This window comes from Brassica rapa, chromosome A04, assembly GCF_000309985.2.
Source record: "Brassica rapa cultivar Chiifu-401-42 chromosome A04, CAAS_Brap_v3.01, whole genome shotgun sequence".
Classification (NCBI taxonomy): domain Eukaryota; kingdom Viridiplantae; phylum Streptophyta; class Magnoliopsida; order Brassicales; family Brassicaceae; genus Brassica; species Brassica rapa.
In genome coordinates this window covers 19766361-19788992 of record NC_024798.2, presented here as the reverse complement: position 1 = coordinate 19788992, position 22632 = coordinate 19766361, and the positions used below count along the sequence as shown (strand labels likewise).

The following is a 22632-nucleotide window of genomic DNA, read 5'->3' as shown; positions in this document are numbered from 1 at the left end:
TAGAGTTAAATTTGCTCCAATGGTTCACTCTATAATAGAGTTACTCTATAATAGAAATATAGAGTAATCCTATTTTTTTACTCCAAATATAGAGTGAAAAAACAAAAATACTTTATATTTCACTCTATTATAGAGTAACTCTATTATAGAGTGAACCATTGGAGCAAATTCAACTCTATAATAGAGTTACTCTATTTTAGAGTGAAATATAGAGGAAATTATAGAGTGTGATTGGAGATGGTCTTATAACTGTATATACCACGAATGAACATTTATCTCTGTCTCAGCTGCTTTTGAAGTAAACTTCTCGAGTAACGAAGACAATATCTCTATCACCATATTGAATTTTCAATGTATACGTCAGCTAATTCAATCAGACCGTTAGGTTTATTTGTTTTATTGTGTGATCAAAGAAAAAAAGCTAAGTTTTAAAAATTGTGTTGAAAGTAAAGAGCTATGGCGTCTCACCAAGAGAAGAAACAGCTAGACAAGAGGGCCAAGAAGGGAGAAACCGTCGTGCCAGGAGGCTCTGGAGGCAGAAGCTTCGAAGCTCAACAGCATCTCGCTGAAGGTCTCTCTTATTTTATGGCTGCTTAGTGCTTATGTGTCAAGTTATAAATCTAGACTATAGTAATGGGATTAATGTTTTTGAATATTTTGTTTAAGGGAGGAGCCGAGGAGGGAATACGAGCTAGGAAGAAGCAATTAGGAACTAAAGGATATCAAAAGATGGGACGCTAAGGAGGTATGAACACCAAAGATAAGCCTGGTGAGGATCAAGGAGAAGAGATGGACGAACCAAATCCAGGACCAATTCCTAATCTAAAGCTTTCTGACTGGATGTGTAAGAGTTTCGTTTTAATCTTTCCATATACTTGCGTGTTTGGTTTCCTGTCATAAAGTTCCTATTTAGTTTCCCAATGTGATGATGACCATGCGTGTATGTTTTCGTTTTATTTATGCTCTTGGATATATAGTGTTTGATTTGTTATCTAGTACCCAAAGTGTGTTGACTTCCACTTTTCTTGTATATGGCATGTATATCGCGAGAAGTTAGAGTGAGGTGCTTAAAAATGAATTACTGATGGCTTAAAGATAACTTAAATTTTGGTGGTGGCCTAATGTTTATAATCTTAGTGTTGAAGGACCGTTAGAAGGGAAAAGATTATAAGAACAATCACATTCACGATGGTTTTACACGAGAAAGACAACTTTATACAGTTAAAAAAATACAGCTTCATAAAAAAAAAGACAAGCGGAATATCAATCTCAGAGACTTTCAGAACTAATAATAAATTTTGGTTAATACTCTCTCATTTGCAATAACAATAGCAAGCAAGCATTGATCAGAGGATTATCAGGTTCACAATACTTTCCAACATCAATTATTGTTGGGTGAGCCAGTAATTACTGGTCATATACACATCTACACTTGGTTAATGCATTTTTGTTGAACATCTTTTATGCAAAAATTACTTCAGAAAAATCTCATTACCGGGCTGGAAAATCTACGATGGAGAATTAATTTTTCAAATAGCAAAGCTCTAAATTCTTTAGCGGAAAACAAAACAAAGTTCTCAAAATGTAATCACGTGGTAAAGCTGATATATAGGTTGCACTAGTGGCTTTGCTGAGAAAACAAAATAATTGGAGTTGGTGGGGTTTCTTATATTGATCATAGGAAAATATTTAATAATCATGATCATTTACTATAGAGCTAGCTACTAGTAAAACCATGATTAGTCCACCCACCACATGGACGTCTTACCAGAGCCTTGCTTTCTTTCTTTTGTTATTATCACTCTTCTTAAATCTTAATTTTCCAGAAGCTGCCTCTAGATTTATGTATGTCTTCTGAGCATAATTTGAATCCTTTTCAAATTATATAAGGGCTGTTCTTTTTGTTGATGCTGCCGCAGCATTTAGCGTCTAAAAAAATACACTTTATCATGGATAAATTCTTCATCTCACTGATTTTAAAATAGACGCTAACAGCACCTCGACTGAAAATTGACCGATTTTCGTGACGCCATAAAAACCAGCGACGGAAAAGGTGGAGGAGCGGCTGTGTTTACAAAACCGTAAAAGTAATACCGTAAAAGTAGCTATTTCCTGTATAATTTTTGAAACGCTGACGCTGCGTCAACAAAAATAACAGAGCTATAATAGAAATAAGCAGCGTCTAGCGATGAATGGAGAAACTGATACTCTTGGACTTGGACTTCACAAAACCTAAAATAAATCTATCGTTGGTATCTTCATGTTTATGTTCCTATATACACGGGGATGTGTGAATTATCTTCGACTTAAAGCAAATAAATTATGATTTACACAATGAGTGTGGCTACTCGGTTTGGTGCAGGTACTTGTAAAGTAATAATTAAACTTAAGATAGAGATTAGTCCAAAATCGGATGGCTATTGTTGAATTTTGAAAACACGTAGATTAGGGATGGACGAGCTGTTCTTTGTGCTTTTCTTTTTGTCGAGGGCAAACTATTTCCATTTCGAATACTTCTTTGGTTTAAATTGGTTTGATCTAACATGCCTCTTAGAACCATAATAACATTAATTTTCATCATTCAATACTATATATTGTTAGTGATTGCTAGTGTCCAAAGTACATATATTATTATAAATTTTGAATGTAAAACGAGAAATAAAATGGCAATTAGAACTACTGATTAAGGATTACGGTCTACTCCAAGTATACAAAACCTTGTTTAGCCAAAAAAACCGTTTGCGTTTGAAGATATGTAGTTTCAAACCAAATTTTATAGTGATTGTTGAGTTTATAAACAGAGTAGTAACAAGTGTGAATCTGTGATACAAAAATTCATGAGTCCATCGTTCCAAGCTTATTACTTAGTGCCTCTATAGCTTCAACTTTTAGTAATAAGCTTGAAAGGAGTGGAAAAACTTTCGCAAAACTAAAAAAGCAAAAGAAAAAGTTATATTATTGCATTGTTGGAAATATCCATATAGAGATTTATTATAAACTTTTTTTTACCAGGGTCATGGATATATATTCTTAATATGTTTTAAAAGTTAGTGGTTATCAGAACATCGAATAAGATTTCACATTAAAAAAATGTTCTTTAACCAAGGGTTCAAGACCAATATGACAAAACTTTGAATCAAGGAAACCACTTGCCATTTTATTATAAAGTTATGCCATAGGATTTCATATCCAACATTGACGATATCTTAAGAAGAACTTATCTCCGTGTAACACTTATAAAATTCTAATTATATACTAGACATTGAAAAGTCTAAATTAAGAGAAATGAGATTAGGAAATGTGATGATGGTGTATGATTGATAGATTTCTAATAAATAAAACCTTAGTGGAACTTAGATTTTTTGAGTAAAATAATAACAATCATCTGAAAGATTCTTTTTTTCTCAATTATTTTATTAAACTTTTAAATTCGATTTGTCCCGTTACAAGACAAAAAATAAATGTTATAACTCCGTCGGTTCAGACATTATAAAATAAAGTCTAAAGACAGTGATATCATTAACACGTGACAAATAACGATTGGTACACGTGTATTTTAGTATAATAAAAGGAAACATGGACGTTGAAACAAAAACAATACCGTACCCTGAAGAAACCTTTTCTCCAAAAAATAATCCGGTAAGAAAAGACATCGCACCATGTCCGTTATTGTTTAGCTTTGGTCCTACTACAGAGCCAACCAGAGAGAAGAAATAGTAGTAGAAGAAGATCAGAGATTAACATTAATCATCAGAGAGTATGTCTTGAAAGCTTATCAAGAACAATGGGGTTAACTCTATTCTCAACCACGTGATCGTACAACTTTCTCTTCACGGTGGTTCATGGAGATGGATGTTGAATCCGTGCTTCGGTTTCTCCGACGTAACGGCTTAAAGGAGGCGGAGTCTGCTCTGAGAGACGACATCAACGAGCAAAATCAACTCGTTTCTTTTGACTTCGAGAAGTTTCTGTTTCCTATTCCTCCGCCTATCAGAATCACGGCGAGTCCTCTTCCTACTCCTCCTGATCCCTCCGGCGATAAAGGATCGGACTCTTCTTCAGACGACGAGTTTCTCAGCTTGGACTCTTACACTTCCGGTAACAATTAAATTGAATTTGGCTAAAATCATGATTCTTGATTCTTGATTCTTGATTCTTGATCTGATTCAACACATAGAAGCTCAAAATCTGATGATTTTGCATAAATGCAGGGTTTGTGAATCCGTATGGAGATGGTTCATCATCATCATCTGAATCCATGTCTCAGTTTGGTACGGCTCGTACGTATCACGAGTGGAGTGAGTTTTACTTACAGACCAAGAACAAAGAAGGGACAGAAGATGATGAGTTCATGTCTCCTGCATTTACAGAATCTGATTTCTTTATATTCCCGGCACCTACACAGGATAAGTTCATCACAGATAACCAATTCGAGAATAATAATCTTGGTGTCTACGATAAATCATCAGAAGGATCGCAAACTGAAGCAAGTCTTGATTACTTAGATAAGTCTTTTCTTATCAACAATCTTGAGGATGACTCTAAAGATTACACTGGTCCTGAAAGTGAGTGTTTTGATGGGGAGTTGTTGGGGTTTAGTTGTGAAGAAGATGCAAAGGAGAATGATGATTCGAAGACCGGTAATGAGGTGAATGTAATAGATGAAGAGGTTAATGTTTTTCATGACCTTGAAGAAGATGAGTATGAAGTATTTGATCTTAGAATCATTCACTGGAAAAATAGGTATGATGATGCTTTGAAGAGATGGCATGAGCTGAAATGTGTATAATGTGTTAAGTTAGATGAGCTTCCTAGAAGTAAAAACAATTGGCGATAAATGGATTGATCATCTATCTTATATACTATTTAAGATTCTTTTCAATTTCCGCCGTGGGAGTCTTTGTCTCTAGTATAATGTGTTGTAAACTTTTCTTATAGGACGGGATTCGAAGCGAATAAGGATCTACCAATTGTGCTGAACTCAGTGATTGGAGGAAGATACTACATTACAGAATACATTGGTTCAGCTGCATTTAGCAAGGTGGTTCAGGCGCAGGATCTACACAACGGGGTCGATGTTTGCCTCAAGATTATCAAGAACGACAAAGATTTCTTTGATCAGAGTTTAGACGAGATTAAACTCCTTAAACATGTCAATAAGCATGATCCTGCTGATGAACATCACATCTTGCGTCTCTATGATTACTTCTACCACCAAGTAAGAGATCAAGAAAGACTAAACTATTATTTTTTTCTCTTGCTCAAGAAGTCTCTAAGCCTTGAGGGAATGTAACAGGAGCATCTGTTCATTGTGTGTGAACTTCTACGTGCAAACTTATATGAATTTCAAAAATTCAACCAAGAATCCGGAGGAGAACCATACTTTAACTTAAGCAGACTTCAGGTTCGTTATTAATGTTTAAAATCCATTTTTTTATTTATGATCTGTATTAATGTTTTGTTTCATCAGGTTATAATGAGACAATGTTTGGAAGCCCTTGTGTTCCTTCACGGACTAGGAATCATACATTGTGATCTTAAACCAGAAAATATACTAATAAAGAGTTACAAAAAATGCGCGGTAAAAATCATTGATCTTGGAAGCAGTTGTTTCCGCTCTGACAACTTGTGCTTGTATGTACAATCACGTTCCTATAGAGCTCCTGAAGTGATTCTTGGACTTCCATATGATGAAAAAATTGATTTGTGGTCTCTTGGGTGTATTTTAGCTGAGCTCTGCTCTGGTGAGGTACTATGGTTAAAACCTTACCTATGAATGTTATAAGCTAGTGACAAGATTTTATCATTGTATAAGTTTATGTTTATGTGTTCATCAGGTTCTGTTTCCAAACGAAGCAGTAGCAATGATATTGGCTCGGATTGTTGCGGTTTTAGGTCCTATAGAAACGGAGATGCTAGAGAAAGGTCAAGAGACACATAAGTACTTCACCAAAGAGTTTGATCTCTACCACTTAAACGAGGTAAATTTATCTTATTTTAACCGTAGGAAGTAAGACTTGTTGCTCAAATCTGATGCATTGTTGTTGTTGTTGTTATTGTGTTATAGGAGATGAATGAGATTGAATACATAATCACAGAAGAGTCTTGCTTGGAAGATCAGTTAAATGTTAGAGATGAATTGTTCTTAGATTTTGTAAGAAGTCTACTTGAAATAAATCCATTGAGACGTCCAACAGCTCTAGAGGCACTTAACCATCCTTGGCTCTCTTCTTCTTCTTACAATTGATTTTGAGTTTTTTTTTTGTTTGGCTTCTTGTTTTTGCCTGTTTTTTATGATTCTTTGTTTATGTTCTGTTTCTTTTTCCTCCGGGAATTTGTCTCTAAAATCCAGTAATTGTAAGGTTTATGTGTAAAGAACTGTTTACATTGATTTCACACTGTAAATACAAGATTTTTGGCAATAAGATAATTTCGTTAATAGTATCAAAATCATTTTATTACAAAGTACATTGTATAACATTTTCAATACAACCTTTAAATACAAATAAAAACTGAAATGATTTCGATAAAAGGTTGAAAGATACATAGACTATCATTTACAAAGTTTTATAGGCTAATATATGAAATCTGCTATGTTAAATTTTCATGTATTTTTAGTTGATTATCATTTTTCCAATGAAACTCTAAAATAAATGATCAAAACTTAAAACTAGTAAATTTTGGACCAACCGACCATAATGTTCATTTATGATGACCAAATATGATACGTTGATTCTGGTGTCTACACTCTGTACCAAATACCAATAATGGATTGTAGTAGTTGGATCAAACTTCCAATGTAGCGTATGGATGCGAAATACTTTTAATACATATCATAAGAAATAAATAATAAAAAAAAAAGAAATAATCAAAGCAATTATCACTAGTATTGTTTTATCCTAGTATATACCATTTGAATAGGTACATTGCAAAATGTCAAAGGTGGTCAAGTCGAACTGTCTCTAAGTCAAACCAAACCAAATTGCAATAAATCCGGTTTAGCTCTAGATAGGGAGGGACCCAATAGGAAAGTTCCAAAGGGAATTGAGCGCAGCGCTTTCTTCTCTTTTAAATCTGTCTCTTCTTTCGAATCTCTCCCACCCTCACTTCTTCGCGCCTGGCTATTACTTCCAATTATTTTATCGTATTACGTTCGCCGTGATCGTCAGTCGCCAACAATCACGCGTGAATCACAGCAATCAAAGCAAATAAAAAATAAAAATAAAAAAGCAAAGACGTTTTTGCTGAAAAAGAGAAAGAAAACCCAAAGTGAGAGCCCAAACTTTGATTGCGTCCTCTTCTTCCTCACGTTCCTCGTTTCCCCTGGATCGAACCGGTCCGAGTCATGTCGGAACTGAACCAAGCCGATCTTGTTTACTCTCCACGGTCGTCGCTTCAACTGTGGAATGTTTTTGTCAACTGGCTCGATTTTTTCTACCAGTTCTTTCTTAAGATCCTCCGTCCCCTCGCTCACCACCCTTTTCTCTCTTCCAAAGCCATCTCCGATGGGTTTAGAGCATCCACAACCATAAATCCTTAAAAACAAATCCTTAACAACAATTTTTAGAATATTTTATTTTTTTTCTTTTTTTTTCATCCAAATTTAAAAAAAAATAAAAAAATAAAAAGATTGGCCAATCGCGGGCTCCCACGCGGCGGTGGAGCCCGCGCACAGTGAAGAGGTTGTCAGAAAAGAAATCCTTAAATTGGGACTTCAAGAGGCAATTGTAGCACAAATTCTTAAATATTTGGGCCCTACATATTATTATAATAATTTATTGTTAAGGATTTATTGTTAAGGAGCTGTGGTTGTGGGTGCTCTTAAGCCCCTGCCAGTCATCGAGTTACCGGAGATGGCGGCGGAACCACCAGTCACCACCATACAAATCGCCTCCGGGAGAACTTCTAGCGAAGGAGAAGTCGGAAGCATCCAGAGACTCACGGTATGATCTCTGTTTTGGCCTTCTTTACTGACATGTCCTGTAACGCTATATTGATTCTCTAATATGAGTATAAGCAAGCATGTGACTATATTCTATGTTCTCTATCTACATCAATCTTGTGTTGGTTCATAAGTAATTTAACAGAGAGAGGGATGAAGTTTTTAAGTTCTTGCTTTGATGCATTACTGACATGTCAGTCTTGGTGCTGCCAATATTATATGGTAGACTAAGGTAGGGGCCATCCACATAAGGATAACACATTTTCCTAGGCCTCAAAATTTTAATGGTTAATTTTAGTATAAATTATTTGAACCCCAAACTGATCTCAAATATATATATGACTATTACTCTGTAAGGTGTTAAAAAAAAAAAGAAGACTATTAATCTGTAATTGTTTAAGCTATATGGTATTTCTATAAAAAAAAAATGAGGGAACTCAATTAAGAGGGTGTTTTAAGTAGTCTGAGATAAGAACATGGATTTACAGGTAGTTTTGGACTTGGATGAGACATTGGTTAGTGCGTATGAGACGTCTAGTCTACCTCATAATTTACGTACGCAAGCTATCGAAGCTGGATTAAAGTGGTTTGAGCTGGAGTGCATATCGTCAACAAAGGTTTTCACTACATAACAAATGCTTCTTAGTACTTTTATATCAAATAGTTTTATTTGTTTCATGTGCAAATAATCTTACTTCTCTGGCATGACAGGAATGCAACGGGGAGCCTAAAATCAATTATGTTACAGTGTTTGAGCGTCCAGGGTTACATGAATTCTTAGAGAAACTTAGCCAATTTGCACATCTTATTGTATTTACCGCTGGTCTTGAAGGTTCCTAGAGTTATACTACTCTTCTTAGTATCACTATTCTCTGTTTCTTGTTCAAGTATATTCCTCATATATGCAGATTATGCAAGACCGCTTGTGGACAAAATAGATACCAAGCATGTATTGAACGAGAGGCTGTATCGACCTTGTACTGTCAGCACGTAAGTTGATAATCTGAATAGCCTTCATTTGTTGGATAATATATTTAGTAGTTTAGTTTATATATTTTCGTGCTTTTGTTTTTCAAATAACAGGCAATATCGAGATCACGTGAAGGATCTACTATGCACATCAAAGAATATGTGTAGGACAGTTATAGTAGACAACAATCCTTACAGTTTTCTATTACAACCTCTAAACGGGATTCCATGTGTTCCGTTTTCCGCTGAACAGCCACATGATACTCAGGTATTTTTAAGTCAGATCCTAATAATATTGAGAACATTTTATCATCCCATTTTCTAATGAGAACGCACTACATGTTGAAGCTACTGGACATTATTCTCCCGCTTCTTAAGCAACTTTCAGAAGAAGAGGATGTAAGAGGAGCTCTTTACGATAGATTCCACATGCCTGAATGGTTCGAAAAGCAAGGCATACCAAGGTCATGCTGGACATCATCGCAATAGCTCACAGTGGAAAATGTGTTGATAAGTCTGCTTGGACAGTTGGACTAAAAAAGATTGCGAAGCCACTAAATTTTTAGCTGTGTATATATTGGACATGACTGCGTTACGATGTTTTTGAATGAAAAAAAAAAATCTATGTCGAAAATCCAATCCGGTCTTGGTCTACATCAGAGACGAATGTATAAAAAAAATTAACTGGATGTAAACCAAAAAAAAATAAAGATATTAGGGGACATATCGAATTTGAGATATTATGTGATTCATATTATGGTCTCTGCATGACCACTTGGCCATATCAAATGGAATCTAGAACCCCCCATAATTAACACCATTTTGTAATCTTTTGGCGCTGATTTGCTATTACAAAGTATTAAAATTATTACAAAACGACTACATAGTAACGAGTCTCCGACCCGGAACATTGGCTTCTTATACATGTATAAAACTATACATGTTTTATGAAAATTTACGTTTGATGTCACTTACATCATTGTAATTGTACTTGCATCACATTAAACCGCAATACAGAAAAACAGTTCTATTTGGACTATGTTCAAGATTTTCTATAATACTGATTCAGTAAGCTAGTGATGTACTAATAGGAAAGCTATAGAGAGAGAGAAAAACGAATAGTTTTTGTTACATTTTTATCAAAAATCAACCTGCTTGAATTTATTTTGTACCCTTTGATTTATCTTCTATACTAAACTCTAACCCCAATTTTGTGGTGCATATATATTAATAAATTTTGAATCAAAGAGACTTCCACAATAATTTATTTTTCATGAACAAAACAAAAACCACAATTAAACATAACACAAAAATCTGTAATCATAATCCTTGAAGGCAGCCTCAATCAAAGCCTGAAATCTCTTTTGTACTATCCTCTCTTCTAATTACCAAAAAAAAAACAAAAAAAAAACAAAAAACACGAACGACTAAAAACCCTAATTAATTTGGATTCGGAAAGACAGACTTCGAGATCCTCGAACTCAGAGGCCCCGTTACAGAAAACCTAGTACTGTCAATAGCAAAGCAAATCCCACGAGTGACTCTATGCCTAAACATCCAAATAGTGAGAAAATCACGATGCTTCTCGAGTTTATATTCGTCCACGAAGTCTTTCCACCCCGAGGTCAACACAGGCGTGTCCTCGCCCCACATCTTGAACTTCATCGTTTGAACCTCCCCGTTTGGTCCGTACACCGAAACATCAAGCCCCTCTGTCTTCCCTTGCGGAATCTCGGAATGTTCTAAAAGAGGAAGCATCTTCTTCTGCACTTGCTGCTTCCCTAACATGAGCCTGCATTGACCATTCTCCACGTCGCTCATCGTCAGCTGCTTCTTTATCGGTTCGCTGAATAGCTCCGCCACGTCAGCAGCACCGTTGAATAGTTTCTTCACCGGGTCGGGATTAGTGTGGCTCCATTCCTGAAGAATCATTAGGGTTTCGTCGGTATCGTCTACCTCTGTCTTCCCTTTTGTACTCTCCATAGATATTTTATCATCCTTCTTCGAATGCTGTTTCTCTTTAGCTTTACACTTTTCACACGAACACGATTTTTGAGGAGCTTTACTTACTTGTTGTAATGATAGAGTCGATGATGGAGCTGCATCTTCTTCTTCTACTGGCTGATATCGAGTATCTTGGCTTAGTTTTATTAATGTTTCCGCAGCTTCTCTGTCTTCTTGTGCTATTACAACGCTTGTGGTCTCCTCGTTTGAAGTCACCATGGTGTGCAACAAGTCTGCTATGCCTTTTTTCCTTCTTTCTGTCTTTTCGTTACTATTGTGTTAATGTTTACATAAACATCTCTTCCGAACAAAAAGGTAAAAGTTATTGTTCTTTTTAATTAGATATATAGATATTAGTTTAAATTTTAACATAAATTTAAAAGTATCAGATAAGTATCCAAAATCAAATAATTAAGAAAGTGCGATGATTATTTGGCAAAAATAATTTAAACTTGAAACAGTTGGCAAAATTTAGTTTTTAGATAAACTTGAAACTGTGCGATGATTATTTTTATTTTTATGCCGATTATTATTTTTCTATTTACACACATAATTATCGTCTTACATGATTAATTGTTATTTACCATATTACTAATTATTTAATATAAATTTTAAAACACAACAATTTTTTAGTTCACATGAAATAATTTAATTTCTTTGTTTAAAATTTTCAGGAAAGCATATTTTAAATCATGTGATAAACAATTATAAATTGAAAATTTTTATTGGTTAGGGATAAAAATTTAATTGAAAAGTATTATATTAAATTAATATTGCAAATTTAATATAAAATTTTACATGGGTTTAGTTATAATTTAAAATTAATCAGACATTTAAAATTTTATTTTAGTTAAAGTGAACTATACATTTAATTTTTAAATAGACATGAAATTAATTAAATATTTAAAAAAGTTTAGTGAAAAATGAAATATACATTTATTTTAAATAATTACGAAATTAATTAAATATTTAAAAGGTTTCTTTTAATGAAATGAAGTATATATTTATATTGTAAATAAAAGATATGAAAAGATTTTATTCATATACAATTTAAGAGAAAATATAGGCTCTGTTTGATTTTTTTGTTTTAGAATAATTCAAATAATTCATATATTTTTACAAAAAATAATTTTAATAACTTTTTAAAGGGTGGTCCAAATAAAAAAAAATCACATATGAATTAAGTCATGATTTATATTTTAATAGTATAGATTACAACTCATTTAGTTGAAAAAAACTCTTCTGCAGTTTTATTTGCAAGAGAAATCCCTGGAAATTCACTTAATTAACACACTTATTAACCTTTTATTTTATGAATAAAATAAAATAAAACAAGAATTAAAAAACAACAAAATTCCTAAACAATCCCGCGCGTGGTCGTCCTTTTACTCAGGTGGGCTTCTATCCGGCCATAAGCCCACTAAAGCACAGGTTAAACTGGTTAAATAACAAAGTCAATATAGAAGTTGATCAAAAAAAAAAAAAAAAGTCAATATAGAAGAAGATAAACGAGTATCTTGTTGCGGATTTTCCCATATTTTTCGGGAACTAATAACAAAGTCACTATTATTCGACTTTTTACTATTCCATTTAATCTTATCAAACAGAGAGAGTAACACACAAAATGAAGAGAAGAAAAAGAAAGCAGCAACGACGTTCTTCCTCATTCACCCCCGCGAGCTCCTTCGATCGTCCTCAATGTTATTATTTTTATTTCTTTTATTAAATGATATCTGCTTTGTCTTGATCTGAAAGTGAAAATTTTTTTGACCAGTTTTGCATGTCTCTTAGAAACTTTTGCTTGTAATAATCTCAATTTAGGGAAAAAAAAGTTTAGAATTCATTTTCATATATATAAATTATTGTAAGAACATTGAATGAATCTACTGACAACCTTTTTCTTAGTATATGTACTTGTAACATTTTCAGCAATCCAAGCACTTCTTTTGTTGATTCCATCTCATATCACTCGTTTTCATGTCAGTCAAAAAGGTAAGAGCCTTAGACGCAATGGCTGCTTTCCCCAATCTCAACTCTGATGCTGGACTGAAGAAGCTAGACGAGCATCTTCTCACTCGTTATTACATCACAAGGTTAGACTTTTTCCTTGTCATGTATTTGACATAACACCATAAAGATGTTAGAAAATCTCTTTTTGTAATCAGTTGTTTCACTATTGCTTCTCTATGTTTTTCACAACTCTAATATATTTAGTTCTAACCTTATAACAATCAGTCACAAGGCTTCAAAAGATGATATCACTATCTATGCGGCTCTTTCAAAATCTCCACCTTCAAAGTATGTGAATGCATCACGTTGGTACGACCACATTGAAACTCTCTTGAGTATCTCGTAAGTTTCTCCATTTGCTTTGCATGGATTTTTGAAACTTTTTAGCTGTTTGTATATAGTCTCTAATTTAGTATCTCTCTTCGCAGAGGTATCTCTTCTGAAGGAAGTGGTGTTACTATTGACGGATCAGCCTCTATCACAGAAGAGGCTGATGGTAATTCTAAGGTATTCTATTTTTAATACTTGTTTGCCCACAAGGGCTCTAATTATTATACACAAATAAAAAAAAGAAAGTAAGATCCACATCTTATATATATATATATATATATATATGTTATTATTTCCATCATATGGTAAGGATGGTGTAGTTGTTATTGATGATGATGATAATGATCAAGATGTTGACCTTATCGGGGAAGAGGCTGAAGAGAGACCAGCTTCTTTAATAGCATCCACTAAAAAGAAAATATGTAAGTTTCGGTTTGAACACTCTTCGTGTATATATACTCAGTACATAAATGGGTTTGTTTCTTTGGACAGCTTGGGAGTCGATTGTAATAGTTGTCATGCCGGAGGATGATGAGACCGACATGAATAAGCTAGAGGAACAAGTAAGATCCATTCAAATGGAAGGACTAGTTTGGGGAGCATGTAAGAGTTGGTATACTAATTAGATTATGTTTCTAAAATATCGGAAAGGTATACTAATTAGTTTATGTAATCCCGTAGCAAAAGTTGTCTCAGTTGGTTATGGAGTCAAGTTGTTGCGGATCATAGGCACAGTGCCCCTTGATGAGGAAATTTATGTTTTTGACGGCATTGTCGAAACACATATAATGTCTTTTGGGCGTGTCAATGTTGCGACTAGCGGCTTGTACGAATGTGAGTTTGTGTTATACACTCTTAGACTAAAATGTCAAGATGAATATTCATTAGATCATCCTTACTTATTTCTTTAATGTCAAAGTTTCAGCTCTAATTCTTATCCAACCGAATGAAGATGAGGCCGACATGAAGAAGCTAGAGGAAACTGTCAGATCCATTCATGTGGCAGGATTGTTTTGGGGAGCATGTAAGTTAATTATATTTCTAAATTATCGGCCGGTTTTTCTTATAATATTCTGAAAGTCTCTCATTGTTTATACAGCAAAGCTTGTCCCCGTTGGTTGTGGAATCAAGTTGTTGGGGATTGAGTGCACCACCGTCGGACACCTTGTGCATCTTCGACGCATTGTGACGCTCAACACCTTTGTCAAAGAGAAAATAGCTGATAATCCGTATGTCAAGAGCTGTCAAACTCTCTGCTTAAACAGAATATGTGAGTATCGAGAATCCATTTTTAAACTCCTCCTTAAGCTTAAATATTTTTATATAAATTAATGCTAAAGAAGTTATGTGTGTGTGTATTGTGAGATGAAGTTAATGGAATCAAAGAAGAGGAATCTGATTCTAAGGTACTCTGAATTGTTTCTTTATCTTTCAAATAAGGGTTTTCAGAGATTATATTTTGCTCATATATTATAGTGTTTATTTTTTTTCTTTCTAGATGAATCATAGAATATATTTTGCAGCATGGAATACTCAATCGAAGAGGGCTGGTTTGGCGTGGATATTCACGGACTCGACGGGATTGCGGATCAATCAAGGAACTACAACAAAGGATCAGATCAGTTCGCCTCTCATCGCCGAAGCTTTGGCTCTCCGATCGGCTCTACTCTCCGCAGAGACTCTTGGTTTTAGAAAGTTCAGATGTTTCTCTGACAACTCAACGCTCATCCGAGCTATTAACACCGACTTGCAGATCAAGGAAATCTACGGTATCATCAAGGATATCAAGACCATCTCCTCTGCTTTTGTCGGTATCACTTTCAGTTTCTTCTCTAGGTCGATGAATGTCGAAGCTGATGACTTGGCAAAACAGTATCTCTCTTCATCTTTGTATTTGGACCCTTTCATGGGCTAACTCTGGGCCTGAGGCCTTTCTTTCTTTAATTTAATGAAGTATGTGTCACAAAAAAAAAAAAAAAACTCCTCCTTAAGCTTAAATATTTTTATATAAATTAATGCTAAAGAAGTTATGTGTGTGTGTATTGTGAGATGAAGTTAATGGAATCAAAGAAGAGGAATCTGATTCTAAGGTACTCTGAATTGTTTCTTTATCTTTCAAATAAGGGTTTCAGAGATTATATTTTGCTCATATATTATAGTGTTTATTTTTTTCTTTCTAGATGAATCATAGAATATATTTTGTACAACTTTATATATTACTGCTTCAATCATATCTAGGATGATGTTGACCTTTTTGGGGAAGAGAGAGCAGGTCCTTCGAGAGTATCCTCAAAGAGTAAAGAGTGTAAGTTTTGGTTTGTATCTCTTTATCTACATTTATCTGAAATGGGTTTGTCATCGGATTATTTGCTTGACTAGCTTGCAAGTCAGGCTTAGTGCTTAAACGGCTGTTGGGTGACAAGCCTGACATAAAGAAGTTAGAGGAGTCTGTAAGATCCCTTCAGACAGAAGGAGTGGTTTGGGGGGCATGTAAGTTGATGGATCTCTTACATTACATCGTCAATAACTTTTTTTTAATCTCATCTTTTATCTCTATTTTTATAGCAACGATTGTCAAACTTGGCTACGGATTCAAGTATTTGCGGATCATATTCACCATTGTGGACGACCTTGTGTGTTTCAAAACTGTTCTCCAAAAAACTGGCGGCATTCATTTGAAGAGAATATGTAAGTACCTAAAATCCATATTGTTAACTTCTCAGAATCTGTGATATATATATATATTAATTCCAAAGATGGTTTGTTTTGTACTAAATATTGACTTGAATGATAATGCATAGGATTGGGATAATAAAACTCCAAGGGAAGGTTTAATAAAGGTAGTGTCTATTGACTGCTTTTGGTTCTGTAATGTGAAATTATGTTGCTATCTCATAACAATATGTATATTTTATCATCATCTCTCCAACACAGATTCCAAGTGATATCATCACGAAGCTCTTTCAAATCTTATTCATTAACTGCTCGTAGCATACGTTGATTGGCTTTGCTTGGCTCTTTGTTTTCCCTAATCTGGAAAGTCAAGTCAAGCACTTCTAATAACGCCATATCTTCCTCGTGTCTAGCTCTCTCGATTCTCTTTGCTCTTCTTCAACTTATCAACCTCTGCCATCTTCTCCATACATGACTTCTCCTCTTCGCTTTCACGTAATATTTTTTTCAGACTTCTTCCACCACACAAATCTATTAGTGGAAACTTCTTCCCTGTTGAATTTTGTGGCTGAAATTGATTTCAGAATATCAGGTGTGTTACAAAAGGAAAAGGTAATAATTAAGTTCCAAATTAAACTGATTTCCTTTTCTAAAATAACATTAGCCTTTTGTATTTAATTATTTAATGTTCAAATAAAGTCGTCCAAAAAAATAATTGAATAGTAATGCATCCCACATCGGAAACTTTAAAGTAAATACTGTGGTATATAAGAAAAGGCAAATTAATGCATTAGCAACCAGTTGGCTTTGAGGTGGAAAGCACATGAGTCTTAATGTGTTAATCATATAACACCCATAACCCAATAGGGTTTGCTCATAAATTGGCAGCTGGGAATATATATATGATAATACACACCATCACAAGATCATGCGACTCGAAAGAGCCATCGTCTCCAACATTAAAGATTCATATGAAGCCAAAGCCAACTGGTTTTTTGATATAATCTTGTTACCTTATCCAATACTCGTACCACATAACCCAAGTGATAATACACAATACATACTTCCTTCGAGACCCTAATAAAAATGAGAAAAATCAGTCACATGAACACAATTGAATCTCATCGTTATAGCCTGATGCTCGAAGGAACTCTACAAAGTTCAGAAACGATCGAGTCTGTTTCAGACGGAAGTTTTATCAAATCAGAGCCAAACGAAAAATGTCCTTAGCTTCTGTCTCGAATCGATCCCTGATCCAAGTAATTGTGTATTGTCCTTACTTTCCTTTTACGAGTTGTGAATAAATACAGTTGGACTGTCTCGTGTACATGGATCATGAAAGGTTCTAAAATTTGATTGTTCGACTTATTTAATATGCTTTTTTTCTCAGTTTCAGTTCCACATGCAATAGTTGGTAACTGAGTTGAATCTTGGCTTTGAATCATAAGGAATGATAGAAAAAGCTGTAAAGAGTTTCTGTTTGACTCTTTTGGTAGAATATGTTAACATGGTTGAAGTACTTTGGTTTCCTTGGCATGTTAAACTTGTATCCTTGAATTACTTTTGGAGGTGGGTTATTGTGATCATAGTGCGTTTGGGTATATATACTGACTCCACTCCACTCTTGAAGTACTTTAGTTTCCAATAGTTTTTTCCGGATTGGTTTCTTCTTCATGATCATCATCACACATGAGCTCCGACGATAAAGAACCAACCACCTCCTCTGCCCAACATTAGCATCTGAAAGATTCATAGCGTATATCTAACTCTCTGAAACTTGCTCGAGGTGATGTGTTTTGAACTAGAAGAAACTTACATATTCCAAAACGAAAAAGTAATAATTAATTTCCCCAAATTAAACTGATTTTCTTATTTTCTAAACTAAAAGTTACCTTTTGTATTTAATCGTTTAATAATATGTGGGCTAATTAATCTAAAAGTAACAAATAACAATGAATGAAACCCACATCGGAGACATTAAAGTAACTAGCGTGGTATATAAGAAAGAGCAAGTTATTTGAAAAAATTACCAGTTGGCTTTGAGGTAGTTAGCTCATGAGTCTTCCTATGTTATCATATAACCCTTGACCCACTAGGGTACGTTCAACTGACAGTTTGGGGGGGAATACATATATGATATACATACACTAACACACGGTGATGCGACTCGAAAGAGCTATCGTCTCTAACATTAAAGATTCATGAGCCAAAGCCAACTGATTTTCTTACCTTATGAATAATGGATTAGCTCAAAAGTCCAAAGAGAAAAATCGCACATGAATTCTGAGATTGATTGAAATATAAACGTCGTATAATTTCTAAAATTTGATTTCTGGACTTGCATACTTTTAGTTTTCTTTTATTTCAGTTTTCAACTTCCAAAATATCAGTGCTATCTATTTCTATCTCCCTGTCTCACTACACAATACTCGTAGTCTCGTACCGTAGAACCCTAATAAAAATGTGAAAATCAATGGGGTCAACAGTCAGCATAATTGAAATGCATAGCTATGGCCTGATGTTTGAAGGAACCCTAAAAAGTTCAGAAACGAACGTCTCTGTGTCAAACGAAGATGTTTAGTGGAATCAGGCCAAGGGAAACATGTCCTTATAGCTTCTGTCTCAAATCAATCGTGATCCAAGTAATTGTGTATTGTTCTTTTTTTTTCTTTTTTTTTTTGATCAAAATTTGTGTATTGTTCATGATTCATTTAAATGTCTAGAATTAGGCCTGGCATTCGGTGGTCCAGTCGGGTTTCGGTTTGGGTCCATTCGGGTGTCGGGTTGTCGGGTTTACGAAAATCAGACCCATTCGGTTATTATAAAAGTTCGGTCCGGTATCGGTTCGGTTTTCGTCGGGTTCGGTTCGGATTTTATAACTGTGTCGAAAACCAATAGAAACCAAAATATGTATGGATTTCGGTTCTTAATCGGTTATTCGGTTACGGATGCACTAATTTGAATTTGGGTTGCCTAATTTTTGAGCGGTTAAAGTTGATTTGGTGCACGGTTAAACTTGATACAAATCAAACCAACGTTGATTCAAACTCTAAAAGACCTCTGCTTTACATTTGGAACTCATCACGACCTATGCCCAAAACTAAGACACAAAGTCACAAATGACAACATACCAAAGACATATTCAAACTCGAGACAACTGAAAGGCAAAGCCAAAGATGAAAGCAACATTAAAACTTTATTAAGATAGATGTGATACAAAGATCACCATTATTCAAATGAAAAACCAAAACAAAAATCACCATTATCCAAGTGATAGCCAAAAGAAAGCAACATAGATCAATAAATAAATAAAAACTCTTTGAAACTTCAATCTCCAGCCTTCAACCTTCAAAATCCAGACTTCAATCATCAAGATTGTGAGCTTCAAACTCTGATACAAAGGCAAACAAAAATCAGTTACATGGCCAATAATACGCGCAAACAAATAGAAAAGAAGTGCAAATGAATTCATACCTTTCTCAAGCTTATCAAACTCTTCAACATCAGCTAGGATTTGCTCATTTGTGATGATGGTTTCCTTAAGCTTGATGTCAGCATGAAGCCATTGCTCAGTACACATAAGAACCTCTATCATGTAGTGAGTCAAGCAGCTTCGATAAGGCTCCAATATCCTCCCACTTGTGCTGAATGCACTCTCAGATGCCACTGATGAAACCTGCATAGCCAACAGATCTCTCGCCATCTCTGCAAGAACCGGATACTTCACTTTATGCACCTTCCACCACGACAGAATGTCAAACTCCATTCCCGGTAAGAGCTTTGGGTTCTCAACCGCCTCTTTCAAGTAAACTTCAAGCTCATCCCTAGTGTCTTCACCTTTTTCTGCCACAAGTTCCTTGTACACAGCATCCATCCTTTCATAACCGAAATCCTCAACCACCAGTTCCATTCTGTCTACTCCTTCTTCCTGAGAGTCTTGAGTAGAGACGCCAGAGGCTTCAGTTGGCTGTGATGCTTGTACAGAAGCTACTTTCAAACGCATGCTGTACTCCTTAAACATGGATGTGAGGAGATCAGTCACCGTCTTTGCCATTTCCTTAGCCTCAAAGCTGTCTTTCCCATACAGCTTCTCGAAACAGAGCTTCGCGAAATGCATCTTCTGTGTAGGGTCGAAGATGGTTGCTAAGATCAACATTTTGTTGACACCCCTGATGCCATCCCAATACTTTAAAAACTTCTGCAACATTTCTGATGCCTTCAACTTCAGCTCAGAGTCTACGCTACTAGCCAAACCCGTGAGATTTCTCTCAATTGTCACTATCTCACTGTAGCATTTGAAAGCATTGACCTTAGATGAGGCAGAGACAACCAAGGTGCTATTGTAAAAAATGACCAGAAACCTAATAAGCTTCTCCACAGCTTTCCAGTCCCAAGAATCAGGTGGTCCACACCTCTTAGCCCCATTATCTACCTCTAGAATATAGTCATTGTACAGCCTATCTTCTGCTTCCATTCTATCAAATGCTACCTTAAACTGTAATGCTCTAGATAGCATAAGGAAAGTTGAATTCCACCTAGTCTTTACATCTAGGGGCAAGCTACCACGAGTCATCTTACCATTTGTGACTCTCTGATCAAAGGCATTTAACCTAGTGGTCGAGGACCTAACATACTGAACAGCATTCCTGATAGCTAACACATTCTCACTTAAATCACCTAAACCCTCCTTAGCTATCAAGTTTATAATATGAGCCGCACACCTCATGTGTAAAAAATTCCCGTCTAATACAAAAGCATCAGGGGAAACGGAAATAAAGCTCTCATGAAACCTCTTAATAGCAGAAGTATTTGCGGTAGCATTGTCTACTGTGATGCAAAACACCCTCTCAAGACCCCAGTCAGCTAAACACTCTAAAAGAACATTAGAGATTGTCTGACCTTTGTGATCCATGACATACTTGAAGCCAATGATTAACTTCTTCAGCTGCCACTGCTCGTCAATGAAATGTGCAGTGATAACCATATAACTTGCACCTGCAAGACATGAAAACCAATAGACACAATTTGTATAAGCGTATAAAAATTGGTATAAGCGTATAAAACCATTAACAATTAGTATAAGCGTATAAAAAATGGTACCTGTCACTTGAGATACCCAAATATCAGTTGTCAGTGAAACTCTTTGTTTATTCGTCATGAGTAAGTTCTTCAGCGCTGCTTTCTTGTTCACAAACATCTCCACAATGTTCCTTGTCAATGTCCTTCTTGAGTGGGGCTTGAAAGGCAAAACCTTGCACAATAAGACATTAAAAGAGTTAGTAAGTTTGACGATATCAAAAAGCTATAGTAGTGTTGTAAAAAGTTAAAGGCTACGTTACGTAAGGTTGTACCTTGTCGCAGAAGTGCTTAAAAGCAGTATTTTCAATGAATGAAAGTGGCAACTCTGCTAACACCACGAGCTCGTTGCAGGCTTCTCTGAAAACCGCTTCAGTCAGTTTGGATGCCTTCAGGTTGCCTCCATTACCAATCTGCTGTTGATTCTTTTTCTGCGAAGTTAACCACGCTATGTGCTCTTTGCAAATTTGAAGATGCTGCTTCAGGTTAGAAGTTCCTGACTTGGATGCACATGAAAAGATCTTCTGGCAATGGTGACAGACACACTTGTTTCGATTCTCTTTCTTTCGGGTGAAATGCTCCCACACAGTAGACCTAGGCACGACCATCTTCTTCACCTTCTGCGCCTGAGATGGTGCTCCAGATGTAGCATTTGCAGCCGCAAATGTCTCTTGGTACTCTTGGTCTTCACCTTGCATTTCAACGTCTGTTGCTTGGTTATCGAAAGCTGAGGATGTCATCTGCAAGATAAAAAAAACTTTTATAAGCTTTAGACTTATTTAACTAACAGCATATAGAAGAACTAAGTTTGAAATAGTAAATACGAGTTCTACTAGAAACAGCAAACTAACATTGCAATATGAAAACTAGAGAGGCACTAACATTAATTCAAGTTAGTTCAAGTTTAAGAACTGAAGAACTAACATCATTTCAAGTTTAAGAGCCAATAAAAGAACAGCTGCAGAACTAACATCACACGCATCATTACTTATTATACACGTATCAGTATATACAAGAACCGCTGAAGAACGCATCATTACAAACAAGAACAGCTGAACAACTAACCAAACCACAATTTGAGTTTAATGTCCAATTCTTTTCAGACTAAGCATGAAAATCACACGACTTCACCCGAAATCCGAAACCAATAATATTATCTATTCAAAATCTATATTTGAAAAAGAAAGCAACATGAATGATACATCGAGACTGTACTTTGAGAAGAAAATAAGCACCTCGGATTGATTACTTTGAGGTGGAATGGCTTCTCAAGTCTAAGGATTTGCAGAGGCATATATAGGATTAGTAATAAGGGTTTCGAGTTTGAATCGACAATAGAATCGTTGAGAATATTTGATTTTCGGGTAAGGGAAAGGATTTCGGATTGCATGATACGCAAGTTGAGATTTTGGAAAGGTTTGGTTGAGATTTTCGGAGATAATCGTGGTGTATCTACTCTCGATTCGAAAGTGGAAGAAAGAGGGGCTAGGGTTGAGATTCGTCGGGTTTCGGTGGTTATGATTCGGTTGTCGGGTTTTTACCCGATCCGACCCGACATCCATTCTAACCCAAAATCACGACCCGAATGGTTATTTAATATAATCCAAAACCGAATCGAACCGCTTTGA

The 22632-nt window shown here is 35.4% G+C and overlaps 4 protein-coding genes and 1 pseudogene across 9 annotated transcripts; 4 read left to right on the top strand and 1 right to left on the bottom strand.

Moving 5' to 3' along the window:
* The first annotated feature begins 431 nt into the window (after positions 1 to 431).
* On the top strand, positions 432 to 998 carry LOC108871682 (annotated as a pseudogene).
* Positions 999 to 1259: 261 nt separating this feature from the next.
* On the top strand, positions 1260 to 6444 carry LOC103865773 (serine/threonine-protein kinase ppk15). The gene is made up of 7 exons (XM_009143625.2): positions 1260 to 4098; positions 4212 to 4743; positions 4939 to 5218; positions 5297 to 5404; positions 5471 to 5749; positions 5838 to 5981; positions 6068 to 6444. The coding sequence occupies exons 1-7, from the start codon at positions 3843 to 3845 to the stop codon at positions 6245 to 6247; spliced, it is 1779 nt and encodes a 592-aa protein (XP_009141873.1). The 5' UTR covers positions 1260 to 3842; the 3' UTR covers positions 6248 to 6444.
* Positions 6445 to 6697: 253 nt separating this feature from the next.
* On the top strand, positions 6698 to 9617 carry LOC103865772 (carboxy-terminal domain RNA polymerase II polypeptide A small phosphatase 1). The gene is made up of 7 exons (XM_009143624.3): positions 6698 to 7511; positions 7822 to 7943; positions 8431 to 8559; positions 8654 to 8774; positions 8851 to 8932; positions 9026 to 9179; positions 9260 to 9617. The coding sequence occupies exons 1-7, from the start codon at positions 7346 to 7348 to the stop codon at positions 9398 to 9400; spliced, it is 915 nt and encodes a 304-aa protein (XP_009141872.1). The 5' UTR covers positions 6698 to 7345; the 3' UTR covers positions 9401 to 9617.
* Positions 9618 to 10317: 700 nt separating this feature from the next.
* LOC103865771 (putative B3 domain-containing protein At4g03170) lies at positions 10318 to 11681 on the bottom strand. The gene has a single exon (XM_009143623.3). It carries the CDS (start codon positions 11132 to 11134, stop codon positions 10352 to 10354), a length of 783 nt encoding a protein of 260 aa, XP_009141871.1. The 5' UTR covers positions 11135 to 11681; the 3' UTR covers positions 10318 to 10351.
* A 105-nt stretch (positions 11682 to 11786) lies between these two features.
* LOC103865769 lies at positions 11787 to 19242 on the top strand. Of its 6 annotated transcripts, XM_033289668.1 has the most exons (14): positions 11791 to 12615; positions 12900 to 13008; positions 13151 to 13267; positions 13354 to 13432; positions 13566 to 13677; positions 13748 to 13858; positions 13937 to 14089; positions 14175 to 14279; positions 14355 to 14525; positions 14627 to 14661; positions 15494 to 15560; positions 15635 to 15943; positions 16057 to 16095; positions 16190 to 19242. In XM_033289668.1, coding segments are annotated over exons 1-13 (1446 nt in total). In that variant the 5' UTR covers positions 11791 to 12539; the 3' UTR covers positions 16059 to 16095; positions 16190 to 19242. The 6 variants fall into 6 exon arrangements, 5 of the variants coding, with proteins under 5 accessions (XP_033145557.1, XP_033145556.1, XP_033145559.1 ...); XR_004457253.1 differs by having other exon boundaries at positions 11789 to 12615; positions 15635 to 16095; XM_033289669.1 differs by having other exon boundaries at positions 11795 to 12615; positions 15635 to 15745; positions 15821 to 19242.
* The last annotated feature ends 3390 nt before the right edge of the window (positions 19243 to 22632 follow it).

Excerpts from the sequence above, each read along its gene's own strand:
- LOC103865773 (XM_009143625.2), top strand. The coding sequence starts at position 3,843 with ATGGAGATGGATGTTGAATCCGTGCTTCGGTTTCTCCGACGTAACGGC. Across the intron at positions 4,744-4,938 it reads ATCATTCACTGGAAAAATAG|GACGGGATTCGAAGCGAATA; the intron begins GTATGATGATGC and ends CTTTTCTTATAG. Across the intron at positions 5,750-5,837 it reads CTGAGCTCTGCTCTGGTGAG|GTTCTGTTTCCAAACGAAGC; the intron begins GTACTATGGTTA and ends TGTGTTCATCAG.
- LOC103865772 (XM_009143624.3), top strand. The coding sequence starts at position 7,346 with ATGTCGGAACTGAACCAAGCCGATCTTGTTTACTCTCCACGGTCGTCG. Across the intron at positions 8,560-8,653 it reads AGTGCATATCGTCAACAAAG|GAATGCAACGGGGAGCCTAA; the intron begins GTTTTCACTACA and ends CTGGCATGACAG. Across the intron at positions 8,933-9,025 it reads CGACCTTGTACTGTCAGCAC|GCAATATCGAGATCACGTGA; the intron begins GTAAGTTGATAA and ends TTCAAATAACAG.
- LOC103865771 (XM_009143623.3), bottom strand. The coding sequence starts at position 11,134 with ATGGTGACTTCAAACGAGGAGACCACAAGCGTTGTAATAGCACAAGAA.
- LOC103865769 (XM_033289666.1), top strand. The coding sequence starts at position 12,540 with ATGAAGAGAAGAAAAAGAAAGCAGCAACGACGTTCTTCCTCATTCACC. Across the intron at positions 14,280-14,354 it reads AGGATTGTTTTGGGGAGCAT|CAAAGCTTGTCCCCGTTGGT; the intron begins GTAAGTTAATTA and ends TTGTTTATACAG. Across the intron at positions 15,561-15,634 it reads ATCCTCAAAGAGTAAAGAGT|CTTGCAAGTCAGGCTTAGTG; the intron begins GTAAGTTTTGGT and ends TTGCTTGACTAG.